An 18566-nucleotide genomic window follows, 5' to 3' on the forward strand; every position below is an offset into this window, starting at 1 on the left:
GTCCTCCCCTGGCGCCACCTATAGGTACAGATATGGTACCTCACATTGAGGGAAAAATTAAGGCAAATCAGTGTGGAATGTTTTGGAAAAATGGCAACGCATGTTCTCAGAGGTTTTCTCAGAATACTTTGCCATGTTTAGTTAATTTATTACATTTTGAATGTCTAGAAATTAATTTTATTTGTCCATCTAAGCAGTCTATACTAATTTCTAATAATATTATTTTTTTTTTTACTTGGACTGCAATACACACATTTAAAAAAAAAAAAAAAAAACACATTTGTGAGTAGGTTTAAATCTGATTCATTTCAGAATCTTGGAGAAGGACACCCTCAGTCACCATTCACTTTCATTGCATCTGTATTCCATACAATGGAAGTGAATGGTGACTGAGGCTGTCGGACCCTAACATTCTGCCTAACATCTCCTTTTGTGTTTGAAGGTAAAAAGAAAGTCATGTGGCTTTGTAACTACATGAGGGTGAGTAAATATTTACAGAATTTATTTTGGGATGAACTAAACTTGGCAGATCAGTCTTTTCGGTAACACGTCTGATTTGCATTTTTCCCCATACATTTTCTACACAGAGACTTCAAAAATCATATTAATAAAGAATTTCTGTCCATGAACCGAAGCAATCAGCTCCAAGATGAATCACAACATTTAGAAGAAAAAACTAATTTAAACTCTGCCATTTTATCTAAGGTACAAGACTGTACCAGTTGAAAAATCACACTGACTTTTGGCTTTTACTGAAGCATACATCACTCAGTCTTGGGGCTAAATGGTAGGTCTGTCTTGAGAGGTTTATACATTAAATGTCATTAAAACTCAATTTCTCTTGGGAGAAAATGTATGGGATTTATACTTCGAGAACCCTACAATTACACTGTATTGACTGCACAGTTCAAACCCAAGTATCTGATTTAATAACTTGCAAAATGACAGTGTGGACAGTCGGCACCAAAGATTGAATTTGAAGACCAAATCAGATTTGTTGGCAGAAAATTGTACACATTTACACAAAGCTAGTAGTGTAAGACGTGGCTACTGGCTCTCCATCGCTGTATGGCCATCTTCAGGGTTCTGTTGGGGGTCAATGTGTTGGTTTGTAAAGGCAGGTTTGTCATCGGGCTCGACCGGTTGGAAGTGTTGATCCAGCTCTCGATTGCCTCTCTCTCGTATGAATAACCATCTGTTACGAACACATGCAACGGTTAAATAACTCCTTTACATCGAAACGTCGCATAGTCAGACTTATGACTATTTGCATAAACGTTTTCACTTTGCATGTTAATTGGACACAGAGCACTAACCACTGCTAATTTTGCCATTATGTGTTGGTTTATTTCAGGAGTTGATAGCAAAATAATTGATCAAGGTAGAAGACTTGTACATAATAACTGAAGAAATAATTGCACAGCTGACCTGCAGCCATGACGGGGTCCTTCATGGTCTCTCTGGTGATTGGACAGAGGAACTCATCTGGAACATCTGAGCCAATCAGAGCAGATCTCAGCTCCTCAATCTTCCTCGTGACTTTACCACGAAGACCCACTGATTCTACAGGGGAGATACAAAATATTTTCTCTGAAAGAGACAAACATAAGAAAAAACAATCTTGGTAGCCAACAATTAGCATGCGGTACCAACCTTGGTCATCTTATGCTTACAGGGCAACAATGTCAGTGGTGCTTTATAACCACTCTGTACAAATGTAGTGAGAAGAATATGATGTCTGTATTCTATTCTGAGACACGAGTTGGCTCTGTTTTGGTGGCACGAGGGGGACCTACACAATATTAGACAGGTGGTTTTAATGTTGTGGCTGATTGGTATATGTATAATAAAGGGGTGGGATGCTTATAATGCTTAAACTCTACCGAAGTATCTCAGTAGATTTGTAGGCACACAAATGACTTGTGTTGAGTGAGTCAATTAATCGATTCAACTGATTCATTTAAAAACGTAAAGACACTCCTTTGTCGCCACCTATTGGTGTAAGTCGTCACTGAACAAATCTTTTGGTGAATGGATTCAAGAGATGAATCAAAATCTCCACTACTAAAAGAAAAAATCTTGTAAGGTTGTACACAAATGGTCATAAGTTGTAATTGACTAAATGGAGATGCAAAATTGTTTATTTTTTTCTTCATTTAAACCATTGAAATGGGTGCTTTAAGCTTATTCTTTAAAAAAAATGTTTTCAAGGAAACTACTTGGAGATTCTTTTTTCACCCCCTCATGAATTTGCATAATATAGTGAAACCAGTGTGAACGTGTGTGTGTGTGTGTGTGTGTGTGTGTGTGTGTGTGTGTGTGTGTCTGTCTGTCTTCACCCATGTTAAATTCAGTGGCCAGTGTCTCCTTGTTTAGGGCGATGAGTTCGGCCCCATCTATGTTATGGGCTCTAAACGTGTCCACCACAGCTTCAAACCCTTCGTCCTGAAGCCAGTCACAAACATCCTCCTCTGACCAATCCTTGACCAGCATTTTGGAATAACCCAGGGACTTCCTTCCTGTCCAAGCGCACAAACAGGAAGTGCTTTATCATCATCCACAACACTGAACATCACTCATTATAGTCCAAACAATGTGGCTCTTTCCTTCCCAAACCCAAACAAAGCTTCTCCTCTGTGCTTGATAGAAATGATTTATGTACAGTACATCTCTGAACAGATAACAAAAACAATCTTGGCTTGGAACATGAAGTCTGTTTACATGCTTCATCTCCGATTTATTCTACAACAGTTTAATCGTGTTTTGTGTACGTGAGGAAGTCAAAACCAGATATGCAAATCTAATAATAAATACAAAGCTGCGTGCTTCGAAGCGAAGGGGTGGCACTTCACATGCCCCGATTAAATGTTTTCAGAAAAGATATGATCCACACCAACTCCATATTATTATCTAGATGGACACTGTGTATATATATATATTAATATGTCATCCTCAGATGTCATATTAATACACACACTTCAATAACAAAATGCTGCAAAGACAACTCTCTGAACATTGTAATTATGAGTTTCAGTTTTGGTAAATAACCAAAGTCTGCAAAATTATATTCTGTCTGTGGTGTAATCCCATTTTGAGAGATAGTTTATGTATTAAATATTCATGAAATATTTGCCATGATTTTGCTGGCAATATAAAATTAAGCAACACTGAATATCAGTTTATATATTATTATGTTTGTATATATTATATTATAGCATTATGTTTGATTTAAGGATTCACGATATGAAATGATACAGATACAGATTTTAACAAACAAAATTATAGGCAGATACTGATATATTGTCACTTAACTTATTTTGTCATCAGATCACCGTTTTACTTTGGAATTATGCTTAAAAAGCTTTTTTTTACTGTTCTAACATTAAATAATTTCCATTGAACTTGGACTGGATCTGTTGAACATATGATGGGCCAAAATGTTCAAGAGAGCCACAATGATACAAAATTGTTGGTTAATTCTATGGAATTTTCAACCACATCATGAAAAAAAATAAAAAGTTAACCAGAGGGACAAAAACCCCTTTTAAATTCTGTATTATAGTAGATTATGTTGTCCAGACCACTAGAGGGCGCCGCTTGCTCACACAGCACTGACTGAAGCACTGAATTCAGAAATGCAGCCTTTTAAGGTTTAATATTTGCTCAAGACCATATTGTGATTTCAATCTTAATTCAATCAATCGTGCAGCATTAATGGATATCATACTGATGTCTCAGAAGTCAAAGTCTGCTGGTTTCAAAGCATTTTAAATGGTTTCCACCTCATCGTAAAGCCTATAGGTAACTGCCATTTTCACAACTGCCACGATGTAACAATGGTGGACAATGATTCTTTCTTCCTGTCAATCATTTTGCACATTTTCATTGTATTGTAGTTGCAGTGAATTATTGAGGCTTAATGCATTTTTATTCTCAATTGAGGGCGCTATTTTACTACTGATATTTTTAGCAACCGTTTCTGCTCTCAATAAAGCTCATTTGGTATCTTTGAGATGCAGGGTTTTGGAAAGAGGGGGCGTGGCTAATCCAATGGCTCAGTGTCATGGAAGTAGAATGGCTAAAATTGCTTAAAGCAACTTTAATAGAGCTTGAGCCCGGAACATTCACAACACAGTCTGACAAGAGCAGCCAGCAGATCTGAGTCAGTATTCATTTGTGGATTGTAGAGTTGAATAGAAGAAGCTGTATTTGTATTTGTATTTATATTGAGTGTGAGAGATGCGTGTGCTGCTGCTGCTTACGTGCTTGAGCATTTCCATCTCCAATTCTCCAGATATTCACCGTCTTATCCATAGAGCCAGACGCAAACATCAACACACAGGGAGAGAACGCACATGCGGTCACATATCTACAGCACAGACAGAGAAAAAATAGTTGGGAGATTTAGAGAGTGAGTTTAAGATAACAACTGCCTTCGGTCAATAAAAAAATACATCTTTAAAATATTAACAACTTCAGTTTTGACCAACACAAAATAAGTATCGTTTGAAAGATCAGAAGCTGTACTTCACAATGTAGACATTATGACCAAAACTGAACAAGTGCTTTGAAATGTGCAGACAAATCAGAAGTGCTCAATTTTGATCATTTATATAAAACATTAAAATGTATGCTATGTACACAGTATTGCAATCATTAAAATATATCAAACTCATTAAATATCCATGTGTCATATGTTGTTAGAAAGCTCTCAAAGAGTAAATACTCTTTAAATACTATTATGTTGGTGTAGCTTAGATGCCACATTTTCACTGATAACTTAAATATCATATGGAGGTGATTATATTTAAAACGAGACCACACACAAGATAATCGCATGTATAGATCATTAGATAATCCACATGAAGCACAATGTTACATATGGCCACCAGGAGATGGCGCCAAATACACTCAATGATGACTCAAATGGCACAGAATGAAAGTCATTCTGTGAAATCTCAGTATTAAAATCATGTCTGCATGCTATTCAAGCCTTTAGTCATTGTTGTGTTTGCATGTGTAATTAGTTTTTTTTATTTATAATTATGTTTTATTTGTTTGGAGAGCCTTTTGGACACATGGAGATGTTTTTTTTGGACACTGTGATACAGTTGACATGATTGGGAACAAAATAAATGTTTTTCAGGGCCACCTTGTTTACACCCAGATATATAATGTCAAATCAGGATTATTTATTTTTTTCAGCGGTTTGTTAGACTGAGAGTCTCAGAATGTTTCATAATCAATATCATTAAACAATTTGAAACGTTTTCTTTACAATGATACCAAACACTTGACCCTCCATGTTTTTTTATTTATTTAGTTATAAGCCTTTAATTCTGGGTATGCCACTAAAACAGGAAATCTTTTAAAACACCTTCAGATTTGATTCCAGGATGTGCTGAGTGACTCCAGCCAGGTGTCCAAAGCAACTAAATTGGCCCGGTTGCTAGGGAGGGTAGAGTCACATGGGGTAACCTCCTCGTGGTCACTATAATGTGGTTCTCGCTCTCGGTGGGGCGTGTGGTGAGTTGTGCGTAAATGCCGCAGAAAATAGCTTGAAGCCTCCACATAATGATTACTTTGGTACTCAACATTATGCTTCAAATGCTATCGACTGAACTTAACTTGGATTGAACCCAGAATATTCCTTTAAAAGGATAGTTCACCCAAAACTCTAAATTCTGTTATGATTTACTCACCCTCATGTTGCTCCAAACCTGTGTGTGTGTATATATACAAATAATGTATCTTTTTTTCCCCCCTGTGGAACACAATAGATGTTATGCAGATTGTTTGGGACTGACAGTCTCAGTCACCATTCACGTTCTTCACTGCAACTTTTTATACAATGCAAGTGAATGGTGACTGAGACTGAACATTCAGCCTAACATCTTTTTTGTGTGTGTGTTTCACAGAAGAAAAATAAATTTAAACAGGTTTACAACTACATGAGGGTGAGGAAACGGCAGCAGAATTATCATTTTTGGTTAATAATGACTTTGAATCGATTTTTATTATAATTCAGCATCATGTTGCAATCTAAATCTAGGCATTTTGTATTCAGTTCTGAAAGGTGCACACCCCTGATGTTCAGAAGAGGAATGATAACTGTATTTATGGATTTATTTATGTCAGCCTCAGTCACCATTCACTTTCATTGTATTAAAAAGATGCAATGAAGGTGAACGGTGACTAAGACTAACATAAGGAAAGCAAAGCATACAGGAACAACATGAGGGTGAGTAAATGATGACAGAATTGTCATTTTTAGGGTGAAGTATCCCTTTAAGAGCAGTGTTAACATGAATCAGGTGGGACACTCACCTGTCATGCTGCATTAGAGTGTGTAAAAGCTCTCCGTGATTCTGTAAACACACACACACATATATTAGGACATTAGGCGACATAGTTAACAATGTATGTTGACACACAGTCATACCTCCAACTGTGATTTTGAAGCCATTGTTTCTTGTTAAAATGCTTGTTGCTAATGCTAATAAGGACTACAACAGTCATCTATTTCGTAAAGCAGGTCTCTCATTCTCATGGAGCGTTTAGTCTTTAATTAGCATTGTGATACCAACATTCATTTTTAATAAACACAGTAGCTTCAGATTAATGTTTGAGGTCTGACTGTGTAACTTTACATTCTAGAACAAAATGTGAAAGTCTCTTCAAGAATTTTTAACCACATTAAGTGCTTTAGTAAGTCAAAACTATGAGATGCTAAGTCTATTTTGAGCTGACTTGATCATCTCATGATTATGACCTCATAATTACGACTATCTATTAATTTTTACTTTTATCTCATGAGGATGACTTTGCATCTCATACATAAGATCATACAATGTTATGTTAGCATTATGACTTATCTAATAATAATAATAATAAAATGTGTTCCTCCTAATTAAGACTTTGTATCTCATAATTTGACTATCTCTGGATTATACATTTTTATTTTTAACATTGACTTTTTATCTCATAATTTAGAATTTTTATCTCATAATTTCAACCATATTCTCTCAAAACTGTGACCTCATAATTATGCATTTTTTAATGTCATAATTATGATTTTTTTTTCATAATTTTTACTTAAGATCTCAAAACTGACTTTTTCTCATATAATTATGATTTTTTTTCACATTAATCATTCTCATAATTTTTAATTTATCTAAAAACTGACTGTCTCATAATTATGATTTTTTTACTCAATAATTATGAGATTAAAAAGTCAAAATCATGAGAATAATTCATAATGTATCTAAAGACCTTGTGACCTTTTATCTCAGAAAATAAAATCACGATTTAGTTAATCATAAATATGAGTCATAGTTCTATGTGGCTGAAATGGTCTTCCATACATCCAAATCCAAAACTATCTTAATAAACAAAAAACATTGGAAATCTTTGAACCTGTGGCTCAAAAATGCAAGTTCTCTTCCAGATTTATAAACTACAACCTGAACCGCTTTATTGCACATATATCAAAATCTGTCAATCACTCACCGCATCATATATAGTGACTGTTTTATCCACAGACCTGCAGAAACAGCACAAAATAAAATCAACATACGGAGGCCTCTGCTCTTATGAAGTGCTGTAATTATACGTATCCCTGAGTATGTCAACACACATAATATTCATTCATTCATTTGGGATGTTTGTCACAACTATCCAAGCTTTGAGAGTTTTTTGTCCCTTAAAATTCTGTTTTAAAATCCAGCATATATGATATTGTGTTTAGCAATCAGAAATTGACCCCACTGGTCCCTCTAGTGGTCAAATAGTGCAACAGGCCAATGACAACAAACCAGGCTATTCGTGTTTATACTACCAAACTACTCTTGCCATTTATACAGCATATATTATATGCACAATATGCACATATTCTATATGCATAGAATACCTTTAACATTTATTAAAAATGTTCACAATACAACCTTTTTCTCGTCTCATTATTTGATCGGACCGCTAAAAAATAAGTCATTTTTACATTAGGTACAATAACCTTTCCAAGATAATAACTGGACGGCACTCACAGTATTAAATATGTCATTTGTAGCACTAAACAGTTTAAAATGTGTATCATTACATCAAGTATTCTGTTTTACATACTACTTTTATAGTATAGTATTTATACTTGTGCAGTATTGAGTAAGCTAGTATTCTATTCGTGGTGAGTGGGAGGGGCTTACCCAGAGACGAGCAGCTGTCCGTCAAATGAGAATGCACAGGAGAGAACTGGAGCAGATTGAGCTGAGAGCGTAAACATCAGTGACATCTTGTAACCTGCACATCAAAGACAACATCAGTCTCGTCATCAAATCAAATGCTGTTTTAGAGAGTCAAACTTTTCCTAGTGAGCTGCCTACCAAGGCATCACAGGTGCGCTCCTGATGTTAAGGCTGTTACACATACCTATGCTGCCTTCTAAGATAACTTCTTTTGGAAGAATTCAGCGTAGCATCACGTCTGAAGGTTATCCAAGAATGTATTGTGACAAGTGAAATGATTTGTGAAAGAAAACAAAATTATAAATCCCTATAGTCAGGGCCGTAATGAGGTATTCTGGGCCCCCTGACTGTGTACTGAACAGGGCCCCTTTCCTATTAAAACAATTAAGTTTACAATTTGTTGAGGGGCCCCCCTGGACCTGTGGGCCCCTAGAATCGTTGCCACCTTTCACCCCACTATCTACAGCCAGTAGCGGTTCTAGCTGGCGCCCTGGGCGAAACCCGCTTCAACACGCCACCCAAAGTTGTGGGGCGGGGTCCTTATTATTGAATCCTGATGAAACATTAGCTCAAATAAATCAATCAATCAACCCAGACAGGCAATTTAAAGAACCATAAAAGACGAGCGCACTGGCATCATTGATGACATCAGTTAGAAAATGAAGATTCACCTACACACACACACACACACACACACACACACACAAAATATTCACATTGCACAAAACAATTTCCTGCAAGACAACGAGACACTATATATATCAGCACATCTGTGACTGACTGATGCTCATCTGTGTGTGTGTGTGTCTGAATCAACAGTCTCAGCAGGAAGTGACACTGGACACACATTACAGTCGTGACCGTTGCCACAGCAACAGATGGACGTGGCAGACATGGTCACCTATCCTGAGTATTATAGTTTAAATACAGTCTTCATTTTACCAGTAGGTGTTCACTAAACCCATTATACACCAATGAGCCAAAACATTATGATCACCTTCCTAATATGTTGTTGGTCCTCTGTCTGCCACCAAAACAGTCCCGAATCGCCGAGGCATGGACTCTACAAGACCCCTGAAGGTGTCCTGTGGTATCTGGCACCAAGACATTAGCAGTAGATCATTAAAGTCCTATAAGTTGCGAGGTGGAGCCGTCATGGATCGGACTTGGTACAGCACATCCCACAGATGCTCAATCGGATTTAGATCTGGGGAATTTGGAGGTCAAGGCAACACCATGAACTCTCCATTATGTTCCTCAAATCATTCCCGAACAATGTGTGCAGTGTGGCAGGGTGCATTATCCTGCTGAAAGAGGCCACTGCCATCAGGGGATACCATTGCCATGAAAGGGGTGTATCTGGTCTGCAACGATGTTTAGGTAGGTGGCACGTGTCAAACTGACATCCATATGAATGGAAGCTTTTCGTCTTCCCACAGTGCATCCTGGTGCCATCACTTCCCAAGGGAAACAACACACTGCAATGGAAAAGAGCGAAGGGGCGTCGGCCATCTATTTTTTACATTCTATGGTTTCCACATAGACATATATGGGATTCCAAACGTCATCACTCCTATTTCGTATATATATATATATATATATATATTATTCGGATGAATCCTTTATTTGTTTTGAAGTCATTATTAGTGCCTTTCTGAATAAGAATTCGCTTCGAGCACATTATGCTGATGCTCCAGCCATTATTCCAGCAAACTATACAGAGATAAATATGAGATATTAATTATACTGTCTAAACAAACTGATCCGGTTTCATTATTTGCAATTTGGCATTGCAAACATTCATATGTGATCTGCATGCAGTGTGAACAAAACCTTAAAATCCTTTGTACACTCGTGCATGACTCACTAATCTTTAATTCTCTCAGTCTAAACTTCAGTGAATTTGTGTTGAATGGAGGGGAACGGAGAGAGACCTGCATGTACCTGCTGTTGCATGCTGGGAAACGATCCATATCCTCAGCTGGTTATCCTGCCCTCCAGACGCCAATCGAAACGTCACTGTCTGACCGTCTGAAAATACACACGCACAGGCAACAAAGCATGACTAATCTACAGATAATGATGTTTGACTTCCCTGTAATGATAAACACGGTTTATTCACTCTCAGAGAATCAGGATGTACACAGTCATTTAACCTCACAATAACTGTAATTAGACTAATACCACCAAGCTGTTTCTTAACAGATGGCTTTAAACAGAATAACATCTTAAACATCGATGTTGTGCTGAGAATGAGTGAGAAAGAAATCATTATAAACTGCTTAAACTGAGTCAAAGACATTTTAAATGTCACGTCTAAATTGACTGTCAGCATAAAGTCTGGTCCACATTGCAGCTTATTCTGGACAAGAACTACTTTGACAAAAAGTGACCAATCACAGTTCCTATTTTATTTTTAATGACATTTAGGGGTGAGTTCTTCCCAAATATCTGAAACCACAATAATAGATTAATAGAAAAAAAAATACATAAATTCACGGTACAGCGGGGCTAAAGGCAGACCTTAACCTTGTGCGACCCCGCGTGCACATGCATATGCTATATGTAGATATAGATATGTATATCTATATGCATGTTGTATTTTGGCTTTGCTATATGCAATGCATAAATTAATTTCATTTAAACCGTCTGATTTCAGTTCAGGAGACTCTGTGCAGTCAGTAAAGGGTTAAACTCATGTGACAAAACAACATGGCGCTGACCACAGCGGAGTTTGTCTTTGGCAAATGGCAACAAAACTACATTTTTACATTAATCTTTTGATTGAAACAGGTTTCAGAGTCTCTAGTTTCATCCGATATGCAATTTAAAAAATTTGAACGATTAAATCGCAAAATGCCATGCTGCTAAACACAATGTGCATTAATGCGCACAATAGCAAAAGGTTTTCATTAGAATCATATTTATTGTGCATTTTCACACTGAGAATTTTTCAGAGGCTTTATATTGAGTTAGGATGTAAATAAGGTGCATTTCAAACTGTTCTGAGACCAGTGCAGACAGACAGCACACTGTAGGTTAAGTCATTCACTAAATAGGGAGCAAGGGAGCATCCTATAGCTCTCCTATAACTGTTCTGAGACCAGTGCAGACAGACAGCACACTGGAGGTTAAGTCATTCACTAAATAGGGAGCAAGGGAGCATCCTATAGCTCTCCTATAACTGTTCTGAGACCAGTGCAGACAGACAGCACACTGGAGGTTAAGTCATGCACTAAATAGGGAGCAAGGGAGCATCCTATAGCTCTCCTATAACTGTTCTGAGACCAGTGCAGACAGACAGCACACTGGAGGTTAATTCATGCACTAAATAGGGAGCAAGGGAGCATCCTATAGCTCTCCTATAACTGTTCTGAGACCAGTGCAGACAGACAGCACACTGGAGGTTAAGTCATTCACTAAATAGGGAGCAAGGGAGCATCCTATAGCTCTCCTATAACTGTTCTGAGACCAGTGCAGACAGACAGCACACTGGAGGTTAAGTCATGCACTAAATAGGGAGCAAGGGAGCATCCTATAGCTCTCCTATAACTGTTCTGAGACCAGTGCAGACAGACAGCACACTGGAGGTTAAGTCATGCACTAAATAGGGAGCAAGGGAGCATCCTATAGCTCTCCTATAACTGTTCTGAGACCAGTGCAGACAGACAGCACACTGGAGGTTAAGTCATGCACTAAATAGGGAGCAATGGAGCATCCTATAGCACTCTATGCAATTACATTGTGCATTCACTCTTAAATCTGAAAAAAAGTTCAGTTTCAGGCCCGTTTTCCACATATGTGAACATCGATTTTTAGGAAACATTTTGCATGTTTATTAGGTGCTACTAGTTACAAATCAAAAAAGGGAAATCGAAATTGCACACAGGTGTCACGCTCGATCTCAGGAGGATAAAGAAAATTTGAAATAAAAGCTTTTTTCGCAAGTTTATCAAGATTAGAAAAACACATTTCTCTTTATTTAATACTACTGGAGCAACATAATCTGTTTGAAAACAATTAATGGAAGGTGACTTATTGTGTGATATCATGTGATTGAAACTATTTAAGATGGCGGTTTAGTAAATAGCAAGTCTGAGGCAAAGCGGTATGCTCGAAACGTCATAAAAATGTGGATTTTTCAGATGTGTGTTTCCTTTGCACTGGATTGTTGCTTTTATGGATTCTGCACCCTATTCATATATATATATATATACAGTGGCGGATTTAGGCATGGGTGACATGGGCAGTCGCCCAGGGTGGCACCTTGCGTGGCATCATTTTTAGAAAAACTTCAACTGAACTTGACCATTAGACACATGACAACTTCATCAGAAAAATATTTCAGTGCATAGTACAATACTAATCTAGCAGATGTTTTTCTCCAAAGCCATTAACAAATAATCGGTGCAAACAGAAATTCTGATGTCCAAGTTTGCATAAGTTTGCACGAACTGCTTCGGTGGTTTTCACACGAACATCAAAAGAGAATTCTGCGCCATATTTGAAAGTTTCTGTCTATCATTGTGGTATCAACCATTTCAAAACGGCATGTAAAACCAACTGTAATTATTCACTTTGCATGTCAGTCAGACATGTCTGTTTCTGTTTAAGTGGCCAGAATAAGCTGCAATATGGACCAGACTTCATGCTGCAAGTCAAAATGTCTGAAAAAGGAAGACTACTGTCAAACGTCCCACAGCATCACAGAAAGTAAATTCCATATTCCACCAGAATAGTGAGTAATAATAATCTACAGCAGGGAGGGGAGATTAGATTGACTTTTATATTATCGGTTTTACCGATGCAGATCTGTGGAGAGAAGTGACAGCAGATGATTCCCAGATCATGTGCTTCTCTCTGGGTGTGTAAAGAGCTCATGGCCCAATTCCACAAGTGAAGTTCTCCATGAGTGGAGCCTGTTACGAACATCTGCCCACACGGAGAGAAACAGCATGCCAGCACGGTGCCCTCGCTGACTTTGGCACATCTAGAGATGAGAAGGGTTCAGATTACACAGATTAAACAGCACGCACTGGACATGTTGTTTTTTTTAGACTAAAGTAAACATTGTCCATTCTGGCTTTTATGGGCGTCTTTACTGCATGTTTGCATTAGGAAAGTGGTTCTCAAAGTGTGGGGGTTTTCTCAAATCTCTTCACTTTCACATCACACTTTAAAGATATTCACTGGTTTTAAAACAGTACACTGCATCCATAAAGTAACCGTGTGCTCACTATAGATTAGCCATAGTAATTCTTGTGGTTAATAAATATAATACAATCAATAATAAGTCACTTACATAAATGAATAATTATCAGATAATGTATTTTTGATATATAAATACTTTCTCCTATTCCAGCTCAAAATGCAATATTTAAATACATCTGTAAATGAAATATATATGTGCATGACATTTGTAAACACTGTGAGAGGGTCCCAAACTGCACACTTATGCACTATTCTATATCATTATGTAGTGTAAGTAGTATGTTAACACTGCAGATTAAACTAAGAGTGTGGAATGTTGGACACTTCATGCACTCAGTGCTCACGGCTGCCATACATGGAGGAAGGGGCGGAGTTAAGTGGTCTGATAAACCAATTGTAAATAGAGAATGCAGCAACTAGCGAAACTTTCAAAATGTGAGTTGAGGGGCCTAGGGGGCTCAGCAAGACGCTGACTATCACACCTGGAATCGCGATTTTGAATCAAGGGCATGACGAGTGAATCCAGTCAGGCTTCCCAAGCAACCAATTGGCCCGGTTGCTAGGGTTGCATTGGGTTAACCTCCTCGTGGTCACTATCATGTGGTTCTCGCTCTTGGTGGGGTGTGTGGCGAGTGGTGCATGGATGCTGCGGAGAATAGCGTGAAGCCTTCACGTGCACTGGGTCTTTGCGGTAATGTGCTCAACAAGCCGCGTGATAAGATGCGCAAATTAACAGTCTCAGACGCGGAGGCAGCTGAGATTCGTTCTCCACCACCCAGATTGCAGCGAGTCACTACGCCACCACGAGGACTTAGAGAGCATTGGGAATTGGGCGTTCCAAATTGGGCAGAAAAAGGGGAGAAAAATCCAAAAAACAAATGTGAGTTGAATGCTTTACCATCACCCCACGCTGTGTTAATATGCACGTTGTTTGAGGTTGGCTAACGTGCTAAAGCTAGCAGAAAAGCATTGCATGCATTTGAAACGTCACTTCCAACAGCTTTTAAATGGCGAATACTTCCGTGAAGTAAAAAAACGAAACATTAAGTATTCAATTTGGGACAATACTACACTTCATGCACTACATGGCTGAATCTAGTGTGCATAGTATATAGTGCATCATTTAGGTCTCTATAGCACTTAAATTCCTCTGTTTTTTTTGAGCGACCCATCAAGCTCTACACAACAACAATTGTGTGATTTAGGGGCAGGACTCTGTTTGTTCAGTCAACTGCGTTTTAGGAACGATGTTTAAATATAATGTTAATTCCCTTGCAAAAGCCACTAGTAGAGCAAAGATTACCATTTCAACTGTAAAGGAATTTCACCTTTGCAGTGTCTTTGACGGCACATTCCAGAGAGCAACGGTCCCGTCAGCAGCACCAGACAGCAGATATAGCGCATCAGGAGAGAACGAGCAGACCCGAATTGGACTGCGTGCCGGATGCTCCAGTGAAGCCACCACTGCACCTGTGTGCGCTCTCCAGACCATAGTCACGGCATCTGTGGAGCAGGACGCCAGATATCTGCCGCAGCGGCTGAAACAGCAGCAGTGAACACCGTAACCGTGACCGCAGAGAGGAGAGAAGGCCAGTTCACGGAAGTCCTGCACGGAATACACACGGACAGTTTTGTCTCCGGAGCAGGTGGCCAGTAAAGAGTCTGAGAGCGCGCAGCAGTTCACATCATCTCTGTGGTCCTGTAGGGTGCACACTAATGAGGCCATGATCATTACGTAAATGTTTACCTGTGAGAAGAGACAAGAGAAATTTTAAAGTTTACATATTTTATTCCATATATCTGCTTATGCAGAAACAAGTATAAGTAAACCATTTGCAGGTTGATTTCCCATGTGTAAACACTGCAGCAGTAGCGGTTCTTGCTTGTTTTGTTGCCAGGGCGAAACCCGCTTCAATACGCCCCCCAAAGTTGTTGATCGGGGGGTGGGGGGGATTGACCCCGCCGCAAGATGCCTAAATCCACCTCTGTATTGCGGGTCTTTCAACATTGCTTTGTTTCAAAGCGACCAGTTCAACCCAACGCAATACTGGTTCGACAACGGCATGAGTTTGGGGGCGTGACTACCCACTAGATCAACCAATGTGTCGTTTTGTGGCGCGTTCTGCATAACAAGGCGGCCCCATTTCACGGCCGGCCCACTGGGAAAAGTCCCAGTTCCCCAATGGCCAGTCAGCACCTGATCACAACTAAGCAGTGTTGGGTGAGTTACTTAAAAATAGTAATCCGCTACAGATGACTAATTATTTTCCCAAAATTGTAATCAGATTACTTTACTAATTACTTAATTGAAACATTAATCAACTTGACATTTAAGTTACTTTCTAAAACACTTTTCTGCCCAACAAATATTTCTATATTTCTATATCTATATTTCTTCCTTGTTCATTGTTTCACACAAGACAGCACTTCACATTTCACCTTCACAATGACTCGTTACGCTGCCATAATTCATGTATTCTACATAAATAATATAATACAAATAAGCATAACCCTATAATGTACTTAAAATTAAATTCAAAAGTCATTAACTGTATAATGTAATTGCAAGAATTTAAAATGTAATGCATTACATGTCACTTTGACTAAAAAGTAATTATATTAGAGTAACTAATTACTTTGTAATTGCATTACACACAACACTGTAGCTAATTGTACATGGGAGTGAATTTAAATAATAATAAACGGATGTTGCATTTAAAATTGGATTTAAGAAAAATTCCAAACGTTTCCTTAGTTTGTCCCGTACTCTAATTGAAATGTAACACTTTCCAATTAGTGGTGGAGGACGAGTCTCAGTTGGCTCTACTTCTGAGGCCGTCAATCCGCGCATCTTATCACGTGACTCGTTGTGCATGACACCGCGAAGACTCACAGCATGTGGAGGCTCATGCTACTCTCCACGATCCACACACAACTCACCACACGCCCCATTGAGAGAACCACTAATCACCACCACGAGGAGGATACCCCATGTGACTCTACCCTCCCTAGCAACCGGGACAATAGGGTTGCTTAGGAGACCTGGCTGGAGTCACTCTGCACACCTTGGATTCGAACACACGACTCCAGGTGGGATAGTCAGCGTTAAAACTCGCTGAGCTACCCAGACCCCCAATTATCTTAATTTTTTTATTAGTATATTTTGAAATTAACATAAACCAAGATTAATAAATGCTGTCAAAGTGTTCATTGTTAGTTCATGTTAACTAATGAAACTAATTAAAAAAAAAGCATTCTAGTGTTACTATTGAATTATTTCAAACTACACATGTTTTCTTAGGGATAATGATTTTGGGAACCAGTTTATACATTTCCCTATGTCCTCAAGATCTCTTCTTGCCACTATATAACAGGATAATTAATAAAGTTGAAGTGTCTGAGCTTGGCCAGAATATAGTTCTGAAAGTCTGGTATATCCTTTTATAGAAATGCACTCCAATTCTACACTAAGCATATGCATTTCTTTATAAGTAACAAAAGGCACGGCTTAATATGAATGGCTCACCTGTTGGCAAAAGTGTTGTTAAAGATCTTACTGTTGTTAAAACGCTTGAAAAAGTGCATTCAAGTTGAATTGACTACAGTAAATGTAACATTTTAACACATGATAATCTGCACTAAATATAGATTCTTACTTACACTCAATAAGTCAACCTGATTGTAGAGAAGGATTGTTGGAGTCGTCCACAGTGAGTGATGGTTCCTCTCCAAACACTTCCTGAATGACTGTTGTGATACAAGGCAGGTGAGTCATGTGGCACGCTCAGTTCCCTTGGACAGTAGTTTCCAATCATAAACACCCCAGAGATTATCAACATTAATAACATGATCTCCCCTGAGGTTATCAGAGCTGCTTTATGCAACACCTTCACAAACAGTGACTGGTCAAGAGTGTGAACCAATGAAAACACAACCCAAGTTCAGATTAGCATACTATCATACTACCCTTAATACTTTGGCAGAAATAGTAATAGCATCGTGTTGTATGCGGTTCCAAACCGCCATTTTTGTTGTAGGAGTAAATAAAGGTTAGAGAGGTATACAGAAAGAAAGCAGCTGTCCAAAAACAATGTAGATTTACTTCAACCACACACTACACTGAGTTTGACTTTTCAGTCTTTCTGTTTGATGTGCAGACCAAAATAACAGTAATTTCATAATTAACCTCTTATTTTCCCTTCATATGCATTTAAAGAATTCATCTTTTCAAATCAACAGATATTGATGAAGCTGTAGTTATAAAGCTGTAATTTAGTTTAAAATAATTTCATCAACCTGACACTTAAACGTCAAGTATGTTTATCATGATGTCATTTGAGTTTCTGAGAGCACAAACAACGTGACGGGTACTGACATTAAGGCATGTCACAACTTTACTCAAAAGGTCGGAGTACTACACTGAAAAAAAAAAAAGGTTTTGCAAGTTTTTTGGTTTGCACATTTTAATGGTATAAAATTAAGGACAATAAAATGACTTAATTCCATGGCATAATATTGATTAAAGTGAGTACATCGTGTAACACCTCTCTCTTTAACTTTGAAATGCTACATGAAATGAGGGACCAAACAGACCAATTTTACTCATGAGTCACAGAGTTACACATCACATGCATCTTCAACATGACACCAATAATTGAGTCAAACATTCGAGAGAAAACGCAGTCCAGCTCCACAAAGCAGTCTTTAGTTTGCAATCAGTTGCAATCACTTTTGGTTACAAAAGCAGTCTAGGAATACTATCCTCATCCATAATCACCTGCCAATAGCCACTTTTGAGATCCAATGTCTTGGATCTGCGGCATGGGAAATCCAAAGGTGTCTTTGCATTTAAAGCCCTGTAATCAATGCAGAAACGCCTGGTACCATCCTTCTTGGCCACAAGAACTATGGGAGCTGCCCAAGGGGAAGCTGATGGTCTGATTATCCCTTTTTCCAACATGTTGGAAACTTTCTGATCAATGAATTGTTGTTTGGACACAGAAACAGGGTAGGCCCGTTTATGAACTGGAATCTCATTTGAGGTGTTAATCTGGTGCCGGATTACAACAATTCATTTTAGGGACTCAGTGCAGACTGTTGGCCGATCAAACAGGAGTG

General features: G+C 38.4%; 1 protein-coding gene across 1 annotated transcript; it reads right to left on the reverse strand.

The window, feature by feature from the left end:
* Positions 1-596: 596 nt before the first annotated feature.
* LOC127654741 (WD repeat, SAM and U-box domain-containing protein 1-like) lies at positions 597-17174 on the reverse strand. Its single transcript, XM_052142068.1, has 11 exons — positions 17109-17174; positions 14777-15195; positions 13040-13227; positions 10182-10268; positions 8199-8292; positions 7510-7543; positions 6328-6368; positions 4244-4369; positions 2340-2545; positions 1429-1563; positions 597-1195 (listed from the first exon to the last, which is right to left on the reverse strand). The coding sequence occupies exons 2-11, from the start codon at positions 15178-15180 to the stop codon at positions 1029-1031; spliced, it is 1482 nt and encodes a 493-aa protein (XP_051998028.1). The 5' UTR covers positions 15181-15195; positions 17109-17174; the 3' UTR covers positions 597-1028.
* Positions 17175-18566: the final 1392 nt, after the last annotated feature.

Source organism: Xyrauchen texanus, chromosome 14, assembly GCF_025860055.1.
Source record: "Xyrauchen texanus isolate HMW12.3.18 chromosome 14, RBS_HiC_50CHRs, whole genome shotgun sequence".
NCBI lineage: Eukaryota > Metazoa > Chordata > Actinopteri > Cypriniformes > Catostomidae > Xyrauchen > Xyrauchen texanus.

Coding starts and splice junctions, on each gene's coding strand:
- LOC127654741 (XM_052142068.1), bottom strand. CDS start 15,180: ATGATCATGGCCTCATTAGTGTGCACCCTACAGGACCACAGAGATGAT. Junction 6,369..7,509: donor CAGTCACTATATATGATGCG/GTGAGTGATTGA, acceptor GTGTGTTTACAG/AATCACGGAGAGCTTTTACA. Junction 2,546..4,243: donor CGTAAGCAGCAGCAGCACAC/GCATCTCTCACA, acceptor ATGATGATAAAG/CACTTCCTGTTTGTGCGCTT.